Below are 19,564 nucleotides of genomic sequence, written 5' to 3' on the forward strand. Positions count from 1 at the left end.
CAGGCCTGACGTTTTTTTAGCATTTATATTTCAATTATTTCTTACGCATTTAATTATTTGTGTGGGTTACCACCGATAACTGTGTTTACAAATCAACATGGCAGCACCCATGCAGATGTGATTGCCCGCTTCGATCCAGAGTTGCTCTTGCTACACGCCCACTGCGCTAACAGTAGTGAACAAATGGAGAAATCAGCCATCAATTTGTTTCATCTCACTCTGGGACTAAAGCGCCAGGTACGATATTAACAAGATCTGCTGCTTGCTTAGCCGCACCTGCTAAGCCTAACGCACCGAGGCAACATTCGGACTGCGTCGTCAGACCAAGAACGCTGCATCTCCAAATATCGGACATGCAACCTCGCACAGCATTCCGTGCGTGTTGGATCCTCTATCGGTGGAAACAAAAAGAGAGAAAAGGAGCGTTGCAGTGGGGGATGCGAAAGAACGCGTCGACGGAGAATAATACATATGAGAGCTATGAACAGCGTCGGAGAGAAACAGCCACAAAGTGAAGTTATCCGCCGGCACGAGATTCTGCCGATCTTCATCAGAGCAACAAATTCAAGCTTGTTCAAGTTGCCAGTATAGTTGCTTCTTTAGTAGCTTTACTGCATTTTTAAGTAAATAAACTAGCAATAATAACCACAACTCGTTGAGCAGCCGCCATGAATACAGTGAGCAGACGACATGGCACGAATGAATACAAGTGGATGGGCTAAGCGCCTTTCCTATTGGCTGAGGGGCCTATATCCTCCACAGTGCTAAAAGGGACTTCTGAATCAAAGTATAATTTGAAGTAGGGCAAGAAAATTTAGTATGCTTCATCATTTTCAGTGGTAAATTTAAAACTGAAGGAAACAAGGGCCCAGATACACGGTGGTGAAAACTCTTTCTTGCACCAGAAGTGTGCTCAATATTGCGACCAGAACTCCTGCAGGCCCTGCATGACGATCCAACGGCAGGGCACCTCAGTGTTTCTCGCACGCTCGCGAGGATACAAGAAAGGTACTACTGGCCGCGTCTTACCACCGACGTCACTCGTTATGTGAGGACATGCCGGGACTGTCAGCGACGCAAGGCACCGCCGACAAGGCCAGCGGGACTTCTGCAGCCAATTGAACCACCTTGCAGACCTTTCCAGCAGATTGGTATGGACCTACTGGGGCCGTTCCCGACGTCGGCTTTCGGAAACAAGTGGATCGTGGTAGCTACCGACTACCTCACCCGCTATGCCGAGACAAAAGCCCTTCCCAAAGGCAGTGCATCTGAGGTAGCTAAGTTCTTCGTCGAAAATATCGTCCTACGTCACGGCGCCCCGGAGGTCCTTATCACCGACAGAGGAACGGCATTTACTGCCGACTTAACTCAAGCGATCTTGGCATACAGCCAGACAAACCACTGCCGGACGACAGCGTACCACCCACAGACCAACGGCCTCACCGAGCGGCTTAACAAGACGATCGCCGACATGCTGGCAATATACGTCGATGTCGAACACAGGACGTGGGACGCCATTCTTCCGTACGTGACCTTCGCATACAACACGACGGTGCAGGAGACGACGCAGATATCTCCATACAAATTGGTCTACGGAAGGAGCCCGGCAACGACGCTCGATGCCATGTTACCCAACGTCACTGACGAAGAAAATCTTGGTGTGAGTGAGTACTTTCAACGCGCCGAAGAAGCCCGACAACTCGCGCGTCTCCGTATCAAGAATCAACAGACGACCGACAGCCGCCGTTATAATCTTCGACGACGCTTCGTGGAATACCAGCCCAGTGAACGTGTTTGGGTGTGGACGCCGATACGCCGACGTGGACTAAGTGAAAAGCTTCTGCGACGGTACTTCGGACCGTACAGGGTGGTTCGACGTCTCGGCTCACTTGATTACGAGGTTGTCTCCGACGGCATCACGAACTCTCAACGACGCCGATCGCGACCTGAAGTCGTCCATGTCGCGCGCCTCAAGCGGTTTCATGCGCGTTGACAAACTGAAACAGTGTTTTTTGTATTATTATTGTATCGTAATTTATTCACTGTACTTTCTTGCATTATTGTTGTACCTTCATCTTTAGTTAAAGCATCGGGACGATGCCTTTTTCAGAGGGGGGCAATGCCACGTTCCATTTCTCAAGTTTTGTGATCGCCCCAAAACACTACACAATTCTCAGCGCAAAATGCGCGTGCAGTTTTCGAGAACCTTCCGAACTTTAGTAGGTCATTTCGATAAGATCACGCCCACTCTGCGAACTGTACAGATTATTCTGGAACCCACGCCACCGCCAGCGATAACGCTAGAACATTCGATGACGAGAGTATAAATGCCGACGCACTTCGCCGCTTGTCAGTAGTTGATCGACGGCCGACGCTCCGTTCACTGCTATCTGTGCAAGACTGCTACTGTAATCGGACTTTCCGTTTGCCGGGCACAGGTTCGCCCAAATAAACAGTTAAATCCCAACATAATGTCTCCTGTCTTCGGCCACGTCACGACCCCGTGACAATATTTTAGCGATGGATTAAGTTAGTTCCCCAAAAACATTGCTGATGTATCACAATGACAAAAAAAAATTACAACGCAGAAAAATTAATCAATTTTATGTGTACATGTAGTTATCATGAACAACATTATCATAATGTACACACAGCACATTATTATTTTTAAAAAATCATTTAAATACCCGCCAAAAATCATATCACTGGTGTAAACACACGAGGGGAGGGACAAAGTCACATTAGTCACACCAACTACACAGGACAAAAAAAGAGAGAAAAAGAAACACAGCTAGACTGCCACACATTCACTGCACAGTCTTGAAAATAAAAACAAGATTGGGTGGTTAGGAGAATAAATAGCTGGAAGGCGGGCAGTTTATCCATTTGACTTACTACTCATGTTCATGACAAGGAGACACAACAGTGGGTGATTGAAGGAAGAAAACGAGGATAAAGCAAATTCTATGTTATTACACATACTTTAACCAACCTTGCGGCAAAAAAGTGTGTTAAAAGTGTAAGAGGCACAAATATTGAAGCCAGTCTACGATCACACAGGACTATGCAAATGTTAAAGGGACACTGAAGTCAAACAACAATTTACGTCAGAGTGAAAGCTCAATGTATGACACCTAAAACGACAACATTATCAAAACAGTGCTATACTTACCGAGAAATTAAAGTAAGTGCACAGGAACACAAGCGCCGCAATAGGACATTTTCGAAATGATCCCAATGACATCAGACGGACCACCTACAGTTAAGCTCTCGTAATCCATCTAACTGCACTAAATAAAGAACGTTCCGTGCATTAAAGGAGCACTGACATCAAATTTCAAGATCGAGATGTGCCCATCATCCGATCACTTGGTATGCATAGGTCTTCTTGGCCAAATTTGAACGGCATCCGTCGCATGGAAGTTATTTTAATTCGATGCCAAACAGCATAAAAAAGCTAAGGAGAAAAAATGAAAAATAAACTGCCCTGCGACATTGACACTAGTGCTACGTGTTCGGTGTGATACATTCCACAAATACCATCCTGAGTGACGATGCCCTAGTAGCGATGATGTGTATGATCCGAGTGTTCTTATCGTGGCACCGCCTGGCGCCGAAGTGCAGAAATGCACTTGCTCGTCCACGGCCGGGTTAGCGCGCGCAGGTGCAGTCTAGCCTGACCGTGGATCGTTGCGTCTGATCTTCATTGCACCGGTTCGAATGATTTCGTGAAATTACCAAGATAAAAACCACCTTTAAAAAAATGGCGAAAGAAAGGAGCATGATTAAACGTGTGCTTGTCGGTCAGCGTGTCGAGGAATCGTTGTGAGTAGCAGGTGAGTTGCAGTCGTCTAGTTCGAAGCACGGAAAAAGCGCAATGAGGGTGTATTTTCATATCACGTATGTGTTACACATCAACACGACCACAAGCTGTCAAAAGTGGAAGAGCGAGTAGTCAGATATCATCGCTAAGAAGTAACACGCAAGTATCGTTGAATTTTAGTTCACCTGTAGACTTTGCGTCCACGTAACCGCTAGAGGCTGGATAGGAGGGACCATCTGGAGACGCAAAAAAGTACCTGACAGGCATGAAATTTATTCTATTTCTCCGCTGATGCTCATTCGCGATAGCTACATTGCATTGACCCTTCTGTGTATACCTGAATGCTTTGCATGCCAAAACACACCGAAATAGCTGAGACACTTGAGCAAACATGGCTGAATCGTGCATCCTCGGGCACCTTGGCAGTGCTGCTTGGAACAGCGTCCATTTCGGAATGACTGTCCCACAAAAAGTCGATCGAAGCAAAAATAATTCATGTCGTCGCGAATCACGGGGATTCCAAGCCCTAGATTATTGTATTGAACCCGAGTCGTCACTCTGTACGGCGACGACAGCAATGCAGGTGACTAGGCATGACTGAGTGTGTCCACCTAGCAGACAAAATGTTTGTGGAGCAGCTGAGCCTGACGTCACTCCTTTCTGTTGAGAAGTGGTCAGCTGTGGCGTGATCTGGAGGTGACCACAAGGTATCGCCACTGCTGGTGCTCCCAGCGCTAAAAATGGCGGGATTGCCAGCCGTTTTTGAATAGTGCTAGATCCCAGTATTATAAACCAACAAAAGAGATAGTTATTCATCTCTCAGTTGCGTTTTAGGTCGTGAATCGCTGCTACGGGGTCTATAGCTACTCGCTGACGCAATAATCCTGGCATGAGTAAATTTGATGTCAGTGCTCCTTTAAGAGATGCAATAAAATGCTGCTTGTTCGTTTCTGTTTGATTCATGGAAAAAAGAATCGCCGGCAATTACTATGGGGAATGGCGCAAGTGATTCAAACATTCAATTTCCGCATAGTTACACGGGACAGGTGGTGTCATCTAGCGGGGCGCAGTTGAAACAAAAACGTTTGCGGTCTCGAAGCCAATGGCGAGAAATTGATCAATGGCCGTTGTTGCTGCTGTGGCTCCCGCTGCTTTCAGTCTGCTGCTACTAGCGCAGTAAAGCCGGGAAACGTTGTGTATGGTAACAGTGACATAAGACGGACCGGTCAATCCGCTTCTTGAGGCCCCTAATTTGAAGTGCACTAACTTGATGCGGAACACTAAAACGTGATTTTATTTCAAAATAGGCTTTTCCTTGGCACAAAAGTAACACTACGAGGTCTCTAGACCACCATTTCAACAATCAATGTCGACTTAATAATTGACTTTAGTGTTTCTTTAAGGTACTGGATTCTACAGCCCTCTTTCTGTTTTCTTTTTCTACAGTTACTTATTTTGACGGATCAACATAGGCTTGAAAGCACCCAATACTTTGTACTCATTTGATTTTCTAAACGATTAGGCTGACTATGTTATCAATAGAGCAAAAACACAAATTACAAGTGCTATATATCAATTCATTTAAACTGCTATCATGCCAGCTTGATGAGCCTAGATGTCTCAGGTGTATTCACAGAATTGCTGCTTCAAGAGAGAAATTTAACGACCTAATTATCTAGCTTTCATTCAGGATAACACAAACTACTTCTGAATGCAGAAATGAGGTCCAAGAAAGCTTGCAAGAAGACCTAACACAGTAGATGCTCAGTAAATGGAACTCCTGTTCAATTTGTTAAACTTAATATATTTCCCTGGTCCCTTCAGGTTTTATTTAATGAGGGTCTACTGTAAAAGGAATTGTTAGGGTATGACATTCCAAAACCATAACACAATTAAGAGAGGCCTTCGTGGAGGGCTGCTTTGAGTAAAATAAGTTTAGAATATCAATAGATAAACTTAACAAAAGAAAACTTTTAAAAACGTACATTATTGATAATGACACAAACACTGCCAGGACCGATTCACAAAAGAACAAATAAGAATTTGGAGAGTCTTTTATATGACCTTTGATCTAAGGCATAACATGCCTCAATAGGCTGATAGCATAACAAGCCACAATGTGATGATGAGTTTGTACGTGCTGAACTCTACAGGGAGTTTGAGAGACCCTGCAGTGGAGTGTTATGCCTCAACTATTCTGTAAAGTGAACTTCTTGCACGTCATCCTGATTGCAGCAAGATCAAAAGATTACGCTGAGCAGTAGGAAGATATAACCACACGAGTTTCACGTGTCTTGGCATTGTTGATGCAACACAAGAGAAAACACACCCTCTTGTGTCTGATCAACATTGAGTAATCAAGCATCCAATATGCTCTACCAACATCAACATATTAGGGTCTTCCTCTCTAATAAGTTTAGAGCCAAACCTCCAACCAACATAACAGACCTTTTTCTGCTTCATTCCAGATGTCATATTCGACGTTTCTATAGATTGTTGGGTCCAAAGCCTTGGCAACTTTGAATGGGAATGGTGGTATTCGGTTTGCCAATGCAGTCACCACGTCTGAAGCAGTGGCCTGCAACAAATGGTGCAATTTCAACAAACAATGCATTGAAGCATTTGAAATATTTTAGCTCACCTGTTCTTCTTCAGAAAGAGCGTTGGTCTCTGTGCCAAACTTGACACTACAAAGAGCAAGAAAGAACAATTTAAACAGGCATACAATATGCATATCCTTGCTCATACGTTCATAGAGCGATATTTTAATAATACTGTCCCACTTCAGCGATGCACGCAGATACATACCACCTTTTATGGACATGTAAAGGGTTGCAGCTAGAACACTCCGGTCACCTCCTTCAAGCCGGCCTTCGCTACAGCGACACAGACAGTTACAACCGCTGGATAGATGAAAACAGATTCTACAAGACTTCATACACAACACCGGTTAACAGCACACATTTAACAAAAATGATACGCCTTGAAGGCAAATCTTTGTCGTAATAAAAAAAAAAAGGATATTTTAATGCTATACAAATGGTAAAACATACCTATGACTAGATTGAGTGTTTGGCTCAGTGTTTTAAAATTACTTGCTACTGCTATCAAGAATAGAGCTTCAGTAATAATATTTTTTAACAATGTGCTAGCTAGCTTCTAATATGTTGCGCAATGGAATAGGGTCGGGATCAGACGGTGGTTACAAAATACTCTTTCAGATGAACGCACCTCGGCCACATTTATTGCATTGTCCCATGGAACTAACAAAACCTGCCCTGTCGCAATGACTGTGCCAGCATTTCTATAAGTGTCGGCCTACACAGGATACCACACAGATAAGGCCCACAGATGGACATTGAAAAAAGGCATGCATGTATGCACGCTCTAAGCTGCTAGTCTTGTTTAGAAACTCCTTTGAACTCTCTTCTCATGATTGAGCATGAAGACTTGAACTTTAAATTTGCACATAATACATCGTTTATTGCACGTGAATATTTGCAGATAAACTTTCCCTGACTTCCTCAGTAAACAAACAAACTTTATAATATTAAGGTTTCGGCTGCTTAGCTTTTCCAGTTCTATAGCCTGGAAAGTACATACAGTAGAGAAGTATGATGTGTCTACAATACTAATTGTCTGTTCCACACGTGTGTGGTGCTTCAGTTGCATGAGCAGCTAGAACAATAGAACCAAACACTACCTTTCTGGGGCAAAAATAATTGAAGACTCATTATTTTAATTTTTATTTCCAAGTTGAGAAACTATGCTCTTGTAGTACTACGGTTTAGTAATCCATAAAACATGACAAAGATGTTTTGCGTTTTACCTTATCTCCAATGCAGCTAAAGTGTTAAATACAGTGGTCACTGAACTATAGGCTTCACAGCATTAAAGGGGCCCTAAAACACTTTTTCAAGTAACCATGGAATGAATTCTCTAGAAGAGCTTATTGCCTCCCGAATTTAACGCTGTAAAATTTTAAGAATCAGTCCAGTGCGAGTGGAGTTACAAAAATTTGTCGCATGCTGCAATTGCATTTTCTCTTCTCTCGTCCCGACATAAGCACTGGAAGCTAAGCAGGGAGGAATGGCAGAGCCACAGAAAAATGCCACGCGTGCCTGGCGACCTTGAGCACTTTTTTTCTTTTTTTTTTCTTCGAATGCGCAACTTTTTCAGTGTGATCGCACGCGCACGTGTGGACCAGTAGCGACCTCCTGCGCCGATTTATGTAACGACTGAGCGTGCCATGTTCGAATCAGCCAAGGGCTGATAAATGGGTCGTTGACGTGTTACTTTGGGGCATACAACGTGATTTGTTTAGAGACAAGAAAGCAATTTTTAGCTGACTGATAATTTATCGTGAATTCCAGGCTGCGTGCTGTGCTTTAATATTTGGCTCCCCTTTTGTCGGGAGCCTCTACTACCGATCGGCAGCGTTTTCTGACCATGCTCAAAAAGTGTTGCAAGGCCCCTTTAAGAGATAATGAGCTGAAGTAATGTTTAGGCTTTGGAAAAAAAAACACAGAAAAGATAAGAAGGCAAGACTTGGAACCTGCACATGAATTGCTGCCTAATCAAGCCATAAATAATTACAGTAAATAGAATAAAACAACAGTGAACTTTATTATCTACTAGTCTGTGCAGTCTGTATACTTGTAGTGTTACAACAAAACAAGAAATTAAAATAGATGTCACAAAATAAATAAAATTCCCTTTAAAAATATTGGTGTACAGAACTCGCAGATTAAAAGAGGACAATTCGGGGGTAAGTAAAACATACAATCATTTCCACAGTTGCCAGTTGGGGGTCATACAGGTGCAATTCAGAGAACGTGTAGATCGAAGTCACGTGGTTGTTTCAACTAGTTGCGCATAACAGTTGTTATAATAAATTTGATGTCACGTTTGAATTTGTAAGTACTGTAAATGTATACGAAACTTGGCTTTTAAGAAAGCAAAAAAGATTCGTCAATGAATACCCCCTTCAGGCGCAGCGTTTACAAATGTGGGTGCAACCTACTTTTGCCACTTTCTTGAACCAGTGAGAAAAGAAGGGCAAGATATATTGAGCATAAGACGAATCGAACCTTCTACATAGTCAACGCGTTTTGATTTAACCCCAATGTGCTGAGTAAATCTGCAGCTGATTATTTTAGTGAAAGCACTTCGATGTTCAATGGGCCGCTTGACGTGCCGCGTTCCAGGACCAACTTTATAAGTATTATTTTCCTTTGCTCAAAATGAATTAAAACAGCCAAAAACAAACTGCACATGCAATTTGGGCCATAGATTTTAAATTTTATGTGTAAAAATCGAACATTACAAACTACAGAAGAATTAAATATTTAAACATATGCAAATCTAGAATAATTAGCAAAGCTGACCAAAAACAACCTATTTCTTAAATTTCTTTTTTTTAATGAATTTTCGAGCATCTTAGAATGTTGTGCAAAATTTAGACATTTATAGAGAGTTAATCATAATTCGTGCCTGAAGGGGTATATCAAACTAAATTCACCTGAAAAATAATAATAACAAATTGAAAAATACTTTTCATGGTACTTGGTAGAAATTCAGTGTGGCAACTCAAAAATCTTGCACCCAAACAAAGCGACACATAATACATGTGCAAGCAGCAGATGCCAACCTGATCAGAGTTGTTTGTGGTTCTGAAAAATTCCAACTCCTGCAGCCTATAACATAGCATGACGCTGTGTCATGGGAGGGAAGGTGAAGCGCTGTGAAAGATCCGAGAGAAGAATGAAGAGGCTGTCTTCCAGGCACCCGCATCACAGTGCTGGGCTCGTGTGTCGAGCCCCATCAGAAGAACCAGTAGGTGACAAGTGATATTGCGTCTCGAACCCAATACCTCCTGCGTCACAAGCCAGCACACTAGTACTTCACCACTGCCACGGTCAGAGTTTGTCTTCCACCAGGCTGTCATGCCAGGAGCTAAGAAGCCACAAGATGCCAGCCCTGAAAATTCTTTGCTAGGCTTCAACAAAATTTCATCCGACATACGGCTGTGTTACTGTGCAATGCAACATTTTTCTTACCGTAATTAATTACTTGTACTTCGTTAGGCAAATATAAAGTAACAGACAATAATGGGTAGAACAAAGTATAATGAGGTGTAAGTGTAATAGGCCTCTATGCAACAGGCTTGGCTGTCTCAGAGGCCTGACATTAGAAAAAGAATCTTGAAAAAGAACAAAAATCACACTTTTGCCTAAAGTTTTTACCACATGAGGGCACTATTCAGAAAGAATAAAATTTATAGCCCATTACCTTTCTTTCCATTGCTCAAATGTCATGTTCTTCTTATGCTTGAAGTAAGTCTTGTCATACAGCATTTTTCGGACTGCCAAGTCAACATCGTCACCAAACTCAAAAACTGTCTTGTATAGAGTTTCATACACAATGGCTGTGGTAAACAGTATGAAAACACATATTAGTGCAGCCTCGTGCCTGTTGCCACTAAAATGCAACAATTACAACCAATAAAAAGGCAATATGAATTTGGTTTGAAAGCTCTTATAACTTACACTGGCACATTGCTGCAGCGCTGAGCCTTTGCCTTGGGTAGATTGCATCGTAGTGATTACTGCGTATGTAGCACAGCATCACCTACAAAAGAAAAGAAAGGTGGACTGTAGTATTTGCATGGCAAACGTAAAAGTGTATGAGATCGATCATACCATATCCTTAAAATGATACTGTGTTGCATAGTAGGGACTCCTGCCCGGGGCTTCAAAGATCAGAAAGTCTTTCCTGTAGGTTCAAGTAAAAAAAGTCAAATACTTTACGAACATTACAGAAACACAAATAAAAAGACACACTAACTGCCGTTGAATCTGAAGAAATAATCATAACACTGTGAAGAAAATCCCGTGATGGAAAGGCTACATGTAATGCTGAAGGCTTCGTACATAGTGCACACACCAGAAAAAAATCAACAGAGCAAAACAATACCTCTTTCTATTTTATCCTGTACCATGTACACTAGCACCCAAGGCTTCTCTTCCATCTATCTGCTCCTTTGTCTCTGTAATGTGGCACTATGCTCAGACAGTTCTACACAAGCATCTAATTGATCCTTGGAAACATGGTCAAAGCGCCAGAACCCCAATGTGAAAGCAAGTAGCTGTACACTACAAATAAAAAGATATTAAAGGGCCCCCAAACCACCCAGACGTTCAAGTTTAGTTGTGGCATTGCAGTTGTACATGAGTGTAGAGTGAACCCTAGCAGAATCACACACATTAGCTCATTTCACTCTTTCCCTCCCCACGCTGAGTTTGTCAGCTCGTCTGTCCATCTCTCTGAGGCCCTTCCTCAGCGTCCGAGGGGAAAACGCATGGAGCACACACAACTGCTAGCATAGAGCCGGTTCTTGTTCGCCCACTGGTAGCGTCTGTTGCTGGCGACATCCCCCAATGCGATAAGTGAAATCGTGAAGACTGTTGCCTATGGTGGAAAGGCGCAGAGAGAAGGACACAAGTATCTGTGAGCTGTTTAGGGGCCCTTTAACAGTTGCTCATCCTAAAGTAGATTATGCCTAAGGCTAGAAGGAAAACTGTAAGGAACTATTATTTTCTATCTTACTTGTAAAGGTCTGCCATTGCATGCATCTCCAAATGTCCTCCCCAGACCTGTCAGAAAAAAATTCCACACTCATTTTTGAACCATACGTGTAAAAATATATGTAGTGCCATTATGCAGTACTTGCCTTGATATTTTCCATGTTCGATGTATACTGCTGAAAGTCCCCTTCAATGTACTAGAGAATAACAACAGAGAAGCAGTGTGTGAAGGCACACAGCTGGCAAAGCAAGCTCGACACGGTGCTGAACATTCTTTGAACATTACTGGAAGATATTCCAAAATGAAGGTTTCGGACTCCCAACTACAGTTGAAAAGCCATAAATAGTCAAAGAGAAGTTATACAGTTGAGCCCACAATTATTTTAGAGGACTGACTTGTTATTTATTTTATTTAGAAATACTGCAGGCCACTGCTTTTACCCAAGCAGGTGGGGCATTACAAGAGAAAAACAAACAATATATATATATATATGCAAAAAAAATTAATATAAAAAATGAAAATGCAGCAGTGTAATAAAGAAACAAAAATTGTGCAGTCTAAACACAAAGCTTGGACTAACTTAACAAGGCAAAACTTTCATGCTATGTTTAGGTGTATATTTTTCTATGTGACAGTCGAGATCATTCTAATGGTAGTATGCAACACTCACTGGAGATGCAAACTCGTGCTCTTGATTAAAATACTTAAATAGCAAAAGGTCTATGTGCAGCTTTGATGTGACAAGCTGTGTTGATAAATAAAGAAATGTCGTCTTTTTTGAGGTTTGCAAATGTGCATAATTTATGTGAGTAGATACATTTTGCATGAACTTATCAATGACACTAAAGGCTGCATCTTTGAGGAGATGGAAGCAGTAACTATGGCAAAAATGAACAATATCATTCTGGACACTCCTCATGTTCCTGCAAATAAAAGGGCATGAGAATGATGGCATAATCTTCATGACGAACCTCTTTATGAAGTAATAAGATTTAATTTATATGACATGCAACCTAGGCACAGGCAAACAACTGCACCCTCACTGACATGACAGCAAACCTTTTTGTGGGTATTTCAAGAGGCAAAAAGAAAGGAAGGAAAATAACAATTTTTTTCCCGCGGAACGCGACATATTAACTGAGTGCTATAGGCATCCTTACCAGAGCTAGGAATCTAAGAGTGATATTGTGAAGCTTGACGTTAGAGGTCACCAATGATGACTGGAAATGGTTTACACTCGTAAGACCAAACTCCTTGGTACCACCCCTCCTAGCGCACTATGCAACACCTTTCTAGTCACCCACAACCACTCATCCCTTCTAAACATGGAGCACTTTTGGAATGTTTCTAGCCCTGCAAAAAGAGGGGAGGGGTGGGGGCCTTTGACAATTTTTTTAGCCCTACTAGGTGAAACAGAGATCTACATGACTTGGACAGGATAGTTAGCAAAGGAATTTCTTTCAGGAAAGACAAAGCAGCACCTTGTGGGACAGGATTCTCACCTGGGCATATACCGCCTTGTTTTCACGTATGTGTTGCACACACGCTTTTCGCACATCTTCATGTCGTGATTGCGTGCTGTACACCTAGGCCACCAGAAAGATAAAAACTATGCTGTTAAATACTTCGTTAGAGAAGCACGCTTGCAGGTGGGAGATAGGTTTCCCAATGTCACTGTTCAAACTGTGAATTCATTTTATACTCTTGAACTTCCATTCTTTTCTCCACAGCAAAGTAGTTGTGCTGTATGTTTAGAACATTATGTGTTCCCCCCCCCCCCCCCCATTAATCAAGTTTAGCACAGACCCAAATGACTTTTTGAATATGCTTCAGTACTTTTGGTGTTCCAGCCAACACACTCAAATGCCGGTCATTTGTCATCTGCTTATAGAAAGCCACTGTACAAATGTCCTGGAAAAATTCTGCCCTTATTGCAGCCTGAAATTGAACTGTCTCATACGTATGAAACCACTCACAAATTTTCCTCTTTAAAGGTAAAGTACCAATGTACATATCTCATTCTAGACATATGATATCCATGTAATTTTCTGCTTATATGGCTAGTGCGGCTTGAATAATCCTTGTCTTAAAGTGCAATTGAATGGCCAGTTGAAGATGCAGGATAGATGGCATGAGTGTCCACCTTAACGAAGTGGTGACCTGTGTGCCACAAAGCTTTCAAAAATCTTTTTCTATTACTATTTTCTTTTGAATTGGCCTAATTCTTGCCTAGCTCTAAAATTAACCGCCCAACTTTCTACACCTTATAGAAGAGTAACCTTAGCACTCCGGATATTTAATTTTGTCCTATCTCCACCCCCTTTTCCACTCCCGATTCTTCGAATATCTTTAGTTTATACTATGAGTATGTTTACCTGTTTTGTCCTTAAAGCTTAAGGCTTCATGTAGGCTAGTGCCCAAACATACAATCAGGTGGATATCTTCACATTCAATTCAAACATGTTTCATGATTTCTTAAGCTCTCTCACAGGTACATTCTTTTTCTTCATCACAAAACCACTCTTTATAACTATGTGCTCTAAACACCCAACCTCACTTCAAACAGTAAAGTGCTTCCCTTTGAGTTATCATGAAGTCCTTGCCTTTTTGTTTCAACTTTGTGCTCTTGTCACTTACTCAGAGGCAGTTTTAGTACAATAGCATTAGAGAGCTTTTTTCACAGAAATGCAGGTGTAGGCATCGTTGCTTATGAGCGAAAATCAGCACTGTGCACGAGCTAAAAATCAAGACAGTTGCACATAAGATAATTGATCAAAATTTTTCGTTTGAGTGAGAACTGAACCCAGGTCTCCTAAGTGGCAAGCATTTGTTCTACTGCAGAGCCACGCCATTGCTTTAAACTGCTTTGAGAAAAAAAAAACACTATCCGGATGTCACGTAGTGCGACAAGTCTACTAAGTGCATTCATTGTTGCAGGGCAGAAGTGTATAATCGAGCCAGGCATCAAAACATGCGAATTGTGCATCGAGTGGGGGTTTCAAAGTCCCACACATTACGAAGCACTCAGACATTTATTCATCCTTAAAATCATCAAGAAGGTGAGCATCTGCGCAGGTTTGCGTGTGGCCTTACGGATGCATAATGGGCCCTTCTTCCAAAAAGAAGAATTATTACGTAGAGAGCACTATTCAACAGTAATTGCAGTAGGCATGCCCAGACAGTTGGAAATAGCCAATATAACAAGCGCAGATGTTGGTTTCCTTGTGACAGGGTAGAGGCATTCACCAAGAACCAAAGCCAGGCCAGCCTACGCTAAGTCAATGTGCATGATCACCAGATTATAACCTGTTGCATTCTCCTCTTCAAGACTGAGCTCAGGCACTTTTAAAGTTGTTTTTTTTTCCCTATTGTTGCTAGCCAATAGATCATTGCCAGTCCCCTTAATACTCTTTGTGGCCACATCGTTTACACTTCCCACTGTATACCTGCTGGTGAGTCTACTTTAGTTCCTTTTCTCCATTGCGAGTCAACATAGTGGGGCATAATGAAACCGCCACCACGTGGTATCTGCGAGGTGCCATTTATACTTGTATTATAGCATAAGGACCTAGCATGCTGTATGACCACGCGTGGTGGTAGGTCAGCGTCGTCGGTCTGTTTTCTTTTTCGCAAGGAAGGGCAGCCAGACCGGCTGACTGGCTACTCTACACAAATGCCGCACGATTTGCGTGTGATCCATGTGCGACTCGCACGGCACACCGCGCCTACCAGGCATGTGGTTTCGGCATCGGAAGATCAACCAGTCGCTAACTCGATCTCCTAGCTCGCATTGCAGCATCCCAACCTTCAAGTTTCGACTTGACCGTCCGTGTTGCAGCTGCAGCCGTCTGTGTTGAGTATTATGCGCTTTGCATTCGAATGCACTTCATGCGCTCTTAGGTGACGAGTCTTACTCGCTTTTTCATCAGCCTGGGCTTAAAGCTGTGCGTCTAACTGACGAGGCTTTTCCGGAGCTATGTAAACCTCACGATCAACACATTCCGCTCTCTCGGAGAGTACTGCCCCGATCTCTGTAATAAACCAAGAAGCGCGTCTCCGTCGCGGACGTCTTTAGTTTCCAGAAGCAAGGTGACAATGACAGTCGAAAGACTTCTCTGAGTATGCCAATAAAGAAATGGCAACAGGTATGACCCATTTTATATAAAAACACACGGATGCAAATCACGGCACAAATATATGTCACACAATGATTACGCAAAGCATGTTGCGAAAGCATTGGAGACGGCACAGCACTCATGGGTTCGAGCTCAATAAAAATGGCGTGCTTTCGTGTGATGTCACGTTAAAAATTATCGTGGGCGCCAATAAGCCAAGCGTTAGCCCAAACGAAGACACCGCTGACACACGCGCAACATGTGAATAATGGTGAAGCTCCACTCACGTGCTCGGATACCACTCTGAACAAGCAGGAGCCATCCCCGGCAATCTGTTTCCTCCAGAATCCCATCGAGTGGAGATACTCATCCAGCTTTTGCATTCCTTCTTCTTGGCCGAGGCCGGGCATTGTGCAAGGCAAAGCTGTTGTAACGCGCGGACCAGCCCACTGAGACAATTCGTGGATAACTAATGAAACTAACGAAGAAGCACAACCTACGCAGCTTTCACTTTCGCGCTCGCCGTTTTCTGGTGGCCTCAGCACTACTTACCTGTGTGTCCTTGCGCAGTTGAACTTTTTGCAGAAGTTACCCTGCATATGCATATGCAGAAACTTCAAACAGACTTCCTCCCAAAATTTACACGAGTGGTGCGTTAAACAGTCAATATTAATCGCAATGATCGACAGCTAACCGCTAAATGTTTTGTTTAACCACTCACAATGAGCGAACTATTTCTCGACGCACACCAATGGCTGACAAGCGAGCGTCGCCTGCGTCGCTGCAGCTGTGCGGTTCCTTGCGCTTCGTGGTTTACGTAACATCATCGCTCTATCAAGATACCTTCGCCCGTAGTAGAGTAACCAGAGCGTGAACTCACTATTCGCAGGCTACGTTGCTTTTATCTGTGTTGACATGTTGAAGCTGTTTTTTTTTTTTTTCGTAAAGCCTTTAAGTACTATGTATACAAGCCTAATATGCGCGAGTACGTGGCAAGCGCATTTATGAGATCAGGAAGCGAATTAACCTTCTTCAACTGTGTCCAGTTAAACGCAGTTTGTTTGTTTGTTTTAGTTCGGTCCGCTTCGATCCACACCGCTGCGAGCGGCGGAGGTATTTCTATGGAAGCGAAATATGAACAACCGTGCTTTCCTTAACCTCTTAATGATTGGGGAATTATACCACCTACCCCTTGTTTTTTTTTTTTTAATGAAACTTCTTATTCGCGATTATTTTTAGTAAACTTGGCGCCTTATCATAGTGCCCGCGCATGTAACTCGTAGAATACAGTTAAAAGTCGATCTAAAGAAACTCAATTTTACCAAGTTGCCATTGTAATGAAATTGCAATTCACCGACAGCTACATATAGGGTTCAATGCATATCGTTGATTTATATGTGGGGTTGGGAGGCACAGCTCGCCAGCTCTGACCCAGAGGTGCAGCTTGCACTTCTGCGTCACGTCAGGCAGGCGGCAGCAGCCAGTGGAGCCCTAGAATTGGGGCCCCACCCATCAAGCTCATGACCCTTGTCCCAAACCCTTGCGAATAAACTTTTAAAGGCGATAGTCTTTGTTGGGGACCTTCAACGCAAAAATTTTGGTCTGCCTGCCTGTCTGTCTGTCTGTACATTTGTCTGTTTGTTCACTCTTAACGGCATCGAGTATTTGAAACGGCCGACCGCATCCGCAGCGCCCACCAATGTTGCTCAAGGTTGAGCGTTCATGCTTGTGCAAATGTCAATTAAAAAGGAACTGTTGCGCATGTCTGGGGCACCATAAGAGCACGTATATATATTCTGCATGTGCGTTTTTTACTTAAAAAAAAAGGTATACATAAGTAACTTTAAGGACCGTAGCACTTATCACGCTGTGCTGACCATCCAACGCTTGCATGGAACGGGGAGTGTTTCCAACGCTTTGCTAACACGAGACGGTAGTGGCACCTACCGTCGCCTAGCGTTCTACTCCTTATGACCTCTGAGATGGGCGCGCACACCCGTCTCAAAGCAACGCGCTTTGTTTTTTAAAACAACTGCCAGATGGCGCACATGTCTCACGTGTGACGTGACTTGATGCGCTTGTTCGCCGATTTTCTTGCGCAGAACATCAAATAAATGTCTTGTTCACTCTCTCTACACGCAAGACTATCGTCTTTCGATGACATTTGGTGGTAGTGGTTAGAAGACGAGAAAAGGCACCTAATTTCTGCAACCCGGTTGGGAGCACGGCGCAGTGCCTACGACGACATTTGCAAACATGCAGATACGGGGCCAATTTTTTCCTTCCTTGCTTCCCTTCGCCGTCTTTGCATATCGGCAGCCTGTGAATGCTTCACGTGAACGTCTGTTTGCCCTGCACGGCGCGATGATGGGAAGGTTTGGGCCCATCTCGCAGATGGCAGGCACCCACGTGGCGTGGTTCAGTGGACAAAGCCGCAGAAGGATATATGAGTGTCGCAACGCAATAACTTTAGATTTTGAGAGACCGAAATAACCAGTTTTTTTTATTTTACGAACTCCTCGATTAAACGAAATAATTCGAGCGTGATGATCACGTCGTTATAACGAGTTTCAACTGTTTATGCAGCACTGACGGAACAAAGAGGAAGCTACCGAAACTGTGTACGTTGTTTTAGTGCTAGTGAAGTACGTACTGCCAGGATTCTAGAGCACAAACTGAGTACGTATGCAGGACTGGAAGAATACTTCACAATTACATTGATGATCCCTCTCTCATAAGAACCGCGGTATAACATGAAAGTGAAAATGGTCTTCAATTAGGTAGTTGAGCATTACTATACATTGTTTTGCCACAAGGGTGAATGCATGAATGCTATATATAGTAACAAATGGTAACGCACGCGAAGAACAGCAGGCAGCCCGAAACTCGGAAAGCAGCTCGTGAAAGAACAAACATGCAACAACAAAAAAATACGTACGCAGGAAGAGAGCGAACTAAAAAAAAAAAAAATGGCAGATCCCTCGTACAGTGGGAATCAATGGTATGCGAAGCACTAATGAGAAATGTTGATAGCCACTTTAAAATCAGCACGAAGTTACGAGGTGGAGGTAAATGATGCCGTACATGTCTTCCGTGTCATGACTATCATGTTTGGATGTGTCGGTGACCTTCGTAGTCTATTCACGTTACGTGATACCAAGCTTAGTATATGTGGAGCTAGCGAAACAGCCGCGAGCACGCTCTGAGCATCGTATGTTGTCATGTTCTTACATGACACGCGTGTCAGGATTATCATGTTTGCACCAGTCATATATTTCGTCATCCATTGACGTGGCGGAACACAAAATTTGGCGTATGTGCACTAGCAAAACGGCCGCGAGCGCATCGTAAAGGGCCCAATATACTCCAATGTAGCGTTGACGCGCGCGCATGCTGGGCACCGTGACGCTACGTTAGAAAACGCGAACATTCTAATAGTCTAACGCCAGACGCGACCAGCGTCCGTCGGCCCTGCCCGACGGTAACCGGCGCTAAATGCGACATGCTGCATTTCGCGCCGATGCGTTACCCAGACAACACTGCGTCTCCCTCTTTTCGTGATGGAGGGACGCCGGACGCGCTGAAACGCGCATGCGTCAAAGCAACGCAGCGCGGCGCGCGCTTGCGAGTATGTGGCTGGACCGGCGCCTAGCGTGGCAACGCCGGCGTGACGCGACGAAATGAACGCCGGCGAGCACGCGCACCGCGTCACGTCAAAATGTATTGCCGCCTTGGCTTAAGCATGTAGTCATGTTCTCACATGACGCACATCTCATGATTATCATGTTTGCACCAGTCACATACCTTCATCATCCATTGGTGTCATGTAATACCAAATTTGGCGCATGTGAAGCTAGCGAAAACGCCGCGAGCACATCATCAGTGTGGCATGTAGTCATGCTGTTACATGACACGCATGTCATGACTATTATGTTTGAATGTGTCATTTACCTATGACGTCTGTTCGCGTCACGTAATACCGAGTATGGTACAAGTGAAGCTAGCGAAATGGTCACGAGCGCATCATGAGCGTAGCACG

The 19,564-nt window shown here is 43.5% G+C and overlaps 1 protein-coding gene across 1 annotated transcript in view; it reads right to left on the minus strand.

Moving 5' to 3' along the window:
- The window catches only part of LOC119162414 (uncharacterized), a 71,893-nt gene extending 55,212 nt beyond the window's left edge, over positions 1–16,681 (minus strand). Inside the window, exons 1-9 of the mRNA XM_075882236.1 lie at positions 15,813–16,681; positions 12,913–12,996; positions 11,556–11,606; positions 11,432–11,478; positions 10,525–10,597; positions 10,372–10,453; positions 10,115–10,250; positions 6,465–6,510; positions 6,272–6,401 (exon numbers count right to left, since the gene is read on the minus strand). Of these exons, the coding sequence (XP_075738351.1) occupies positions 6,272–6,401; positions 6,465–6,510; positions 10,115–10,250; positions 10,372–10,453; positions 10,525–10,597; positions 11,432–11,478; positions 11,556–11,606; positions 12,913–12,996; positions 15,813–15,935 (772 nt within the window). The 5' untranslated portion in view covers positions 15,936–16,681. The remainder of the gene's footprint in view (positions 1–6,271; positions 6,402–6,464; positions 6,511–10,114; positions 10,251–10,371; positions 10,454–10,524; positions 10,598–11,431; positions 11,479–11,555; positions 11,607–12,912; positions 12,997–15,812) is intronic.
- Positions 16,682–19,564: the final 2,883 nt, after the last annotated feature.

The sequence above is a fragment of the Rhipicephalus microplus genome, chromosome 2 (genome assembly GCF_043290135.1).
Source record: "Rhipicephalus microplus isolate Deutch F79 chromosome 2, USDA_Rmic, whole genome shotgun sequence".
NCBI classification, from domain to species: Eukaryota; Metazoa; Arthropoda; class Arachnida; order Ixodida; family Ixodidae; genus Rhipicephalus; species Rhipicephalus microplus.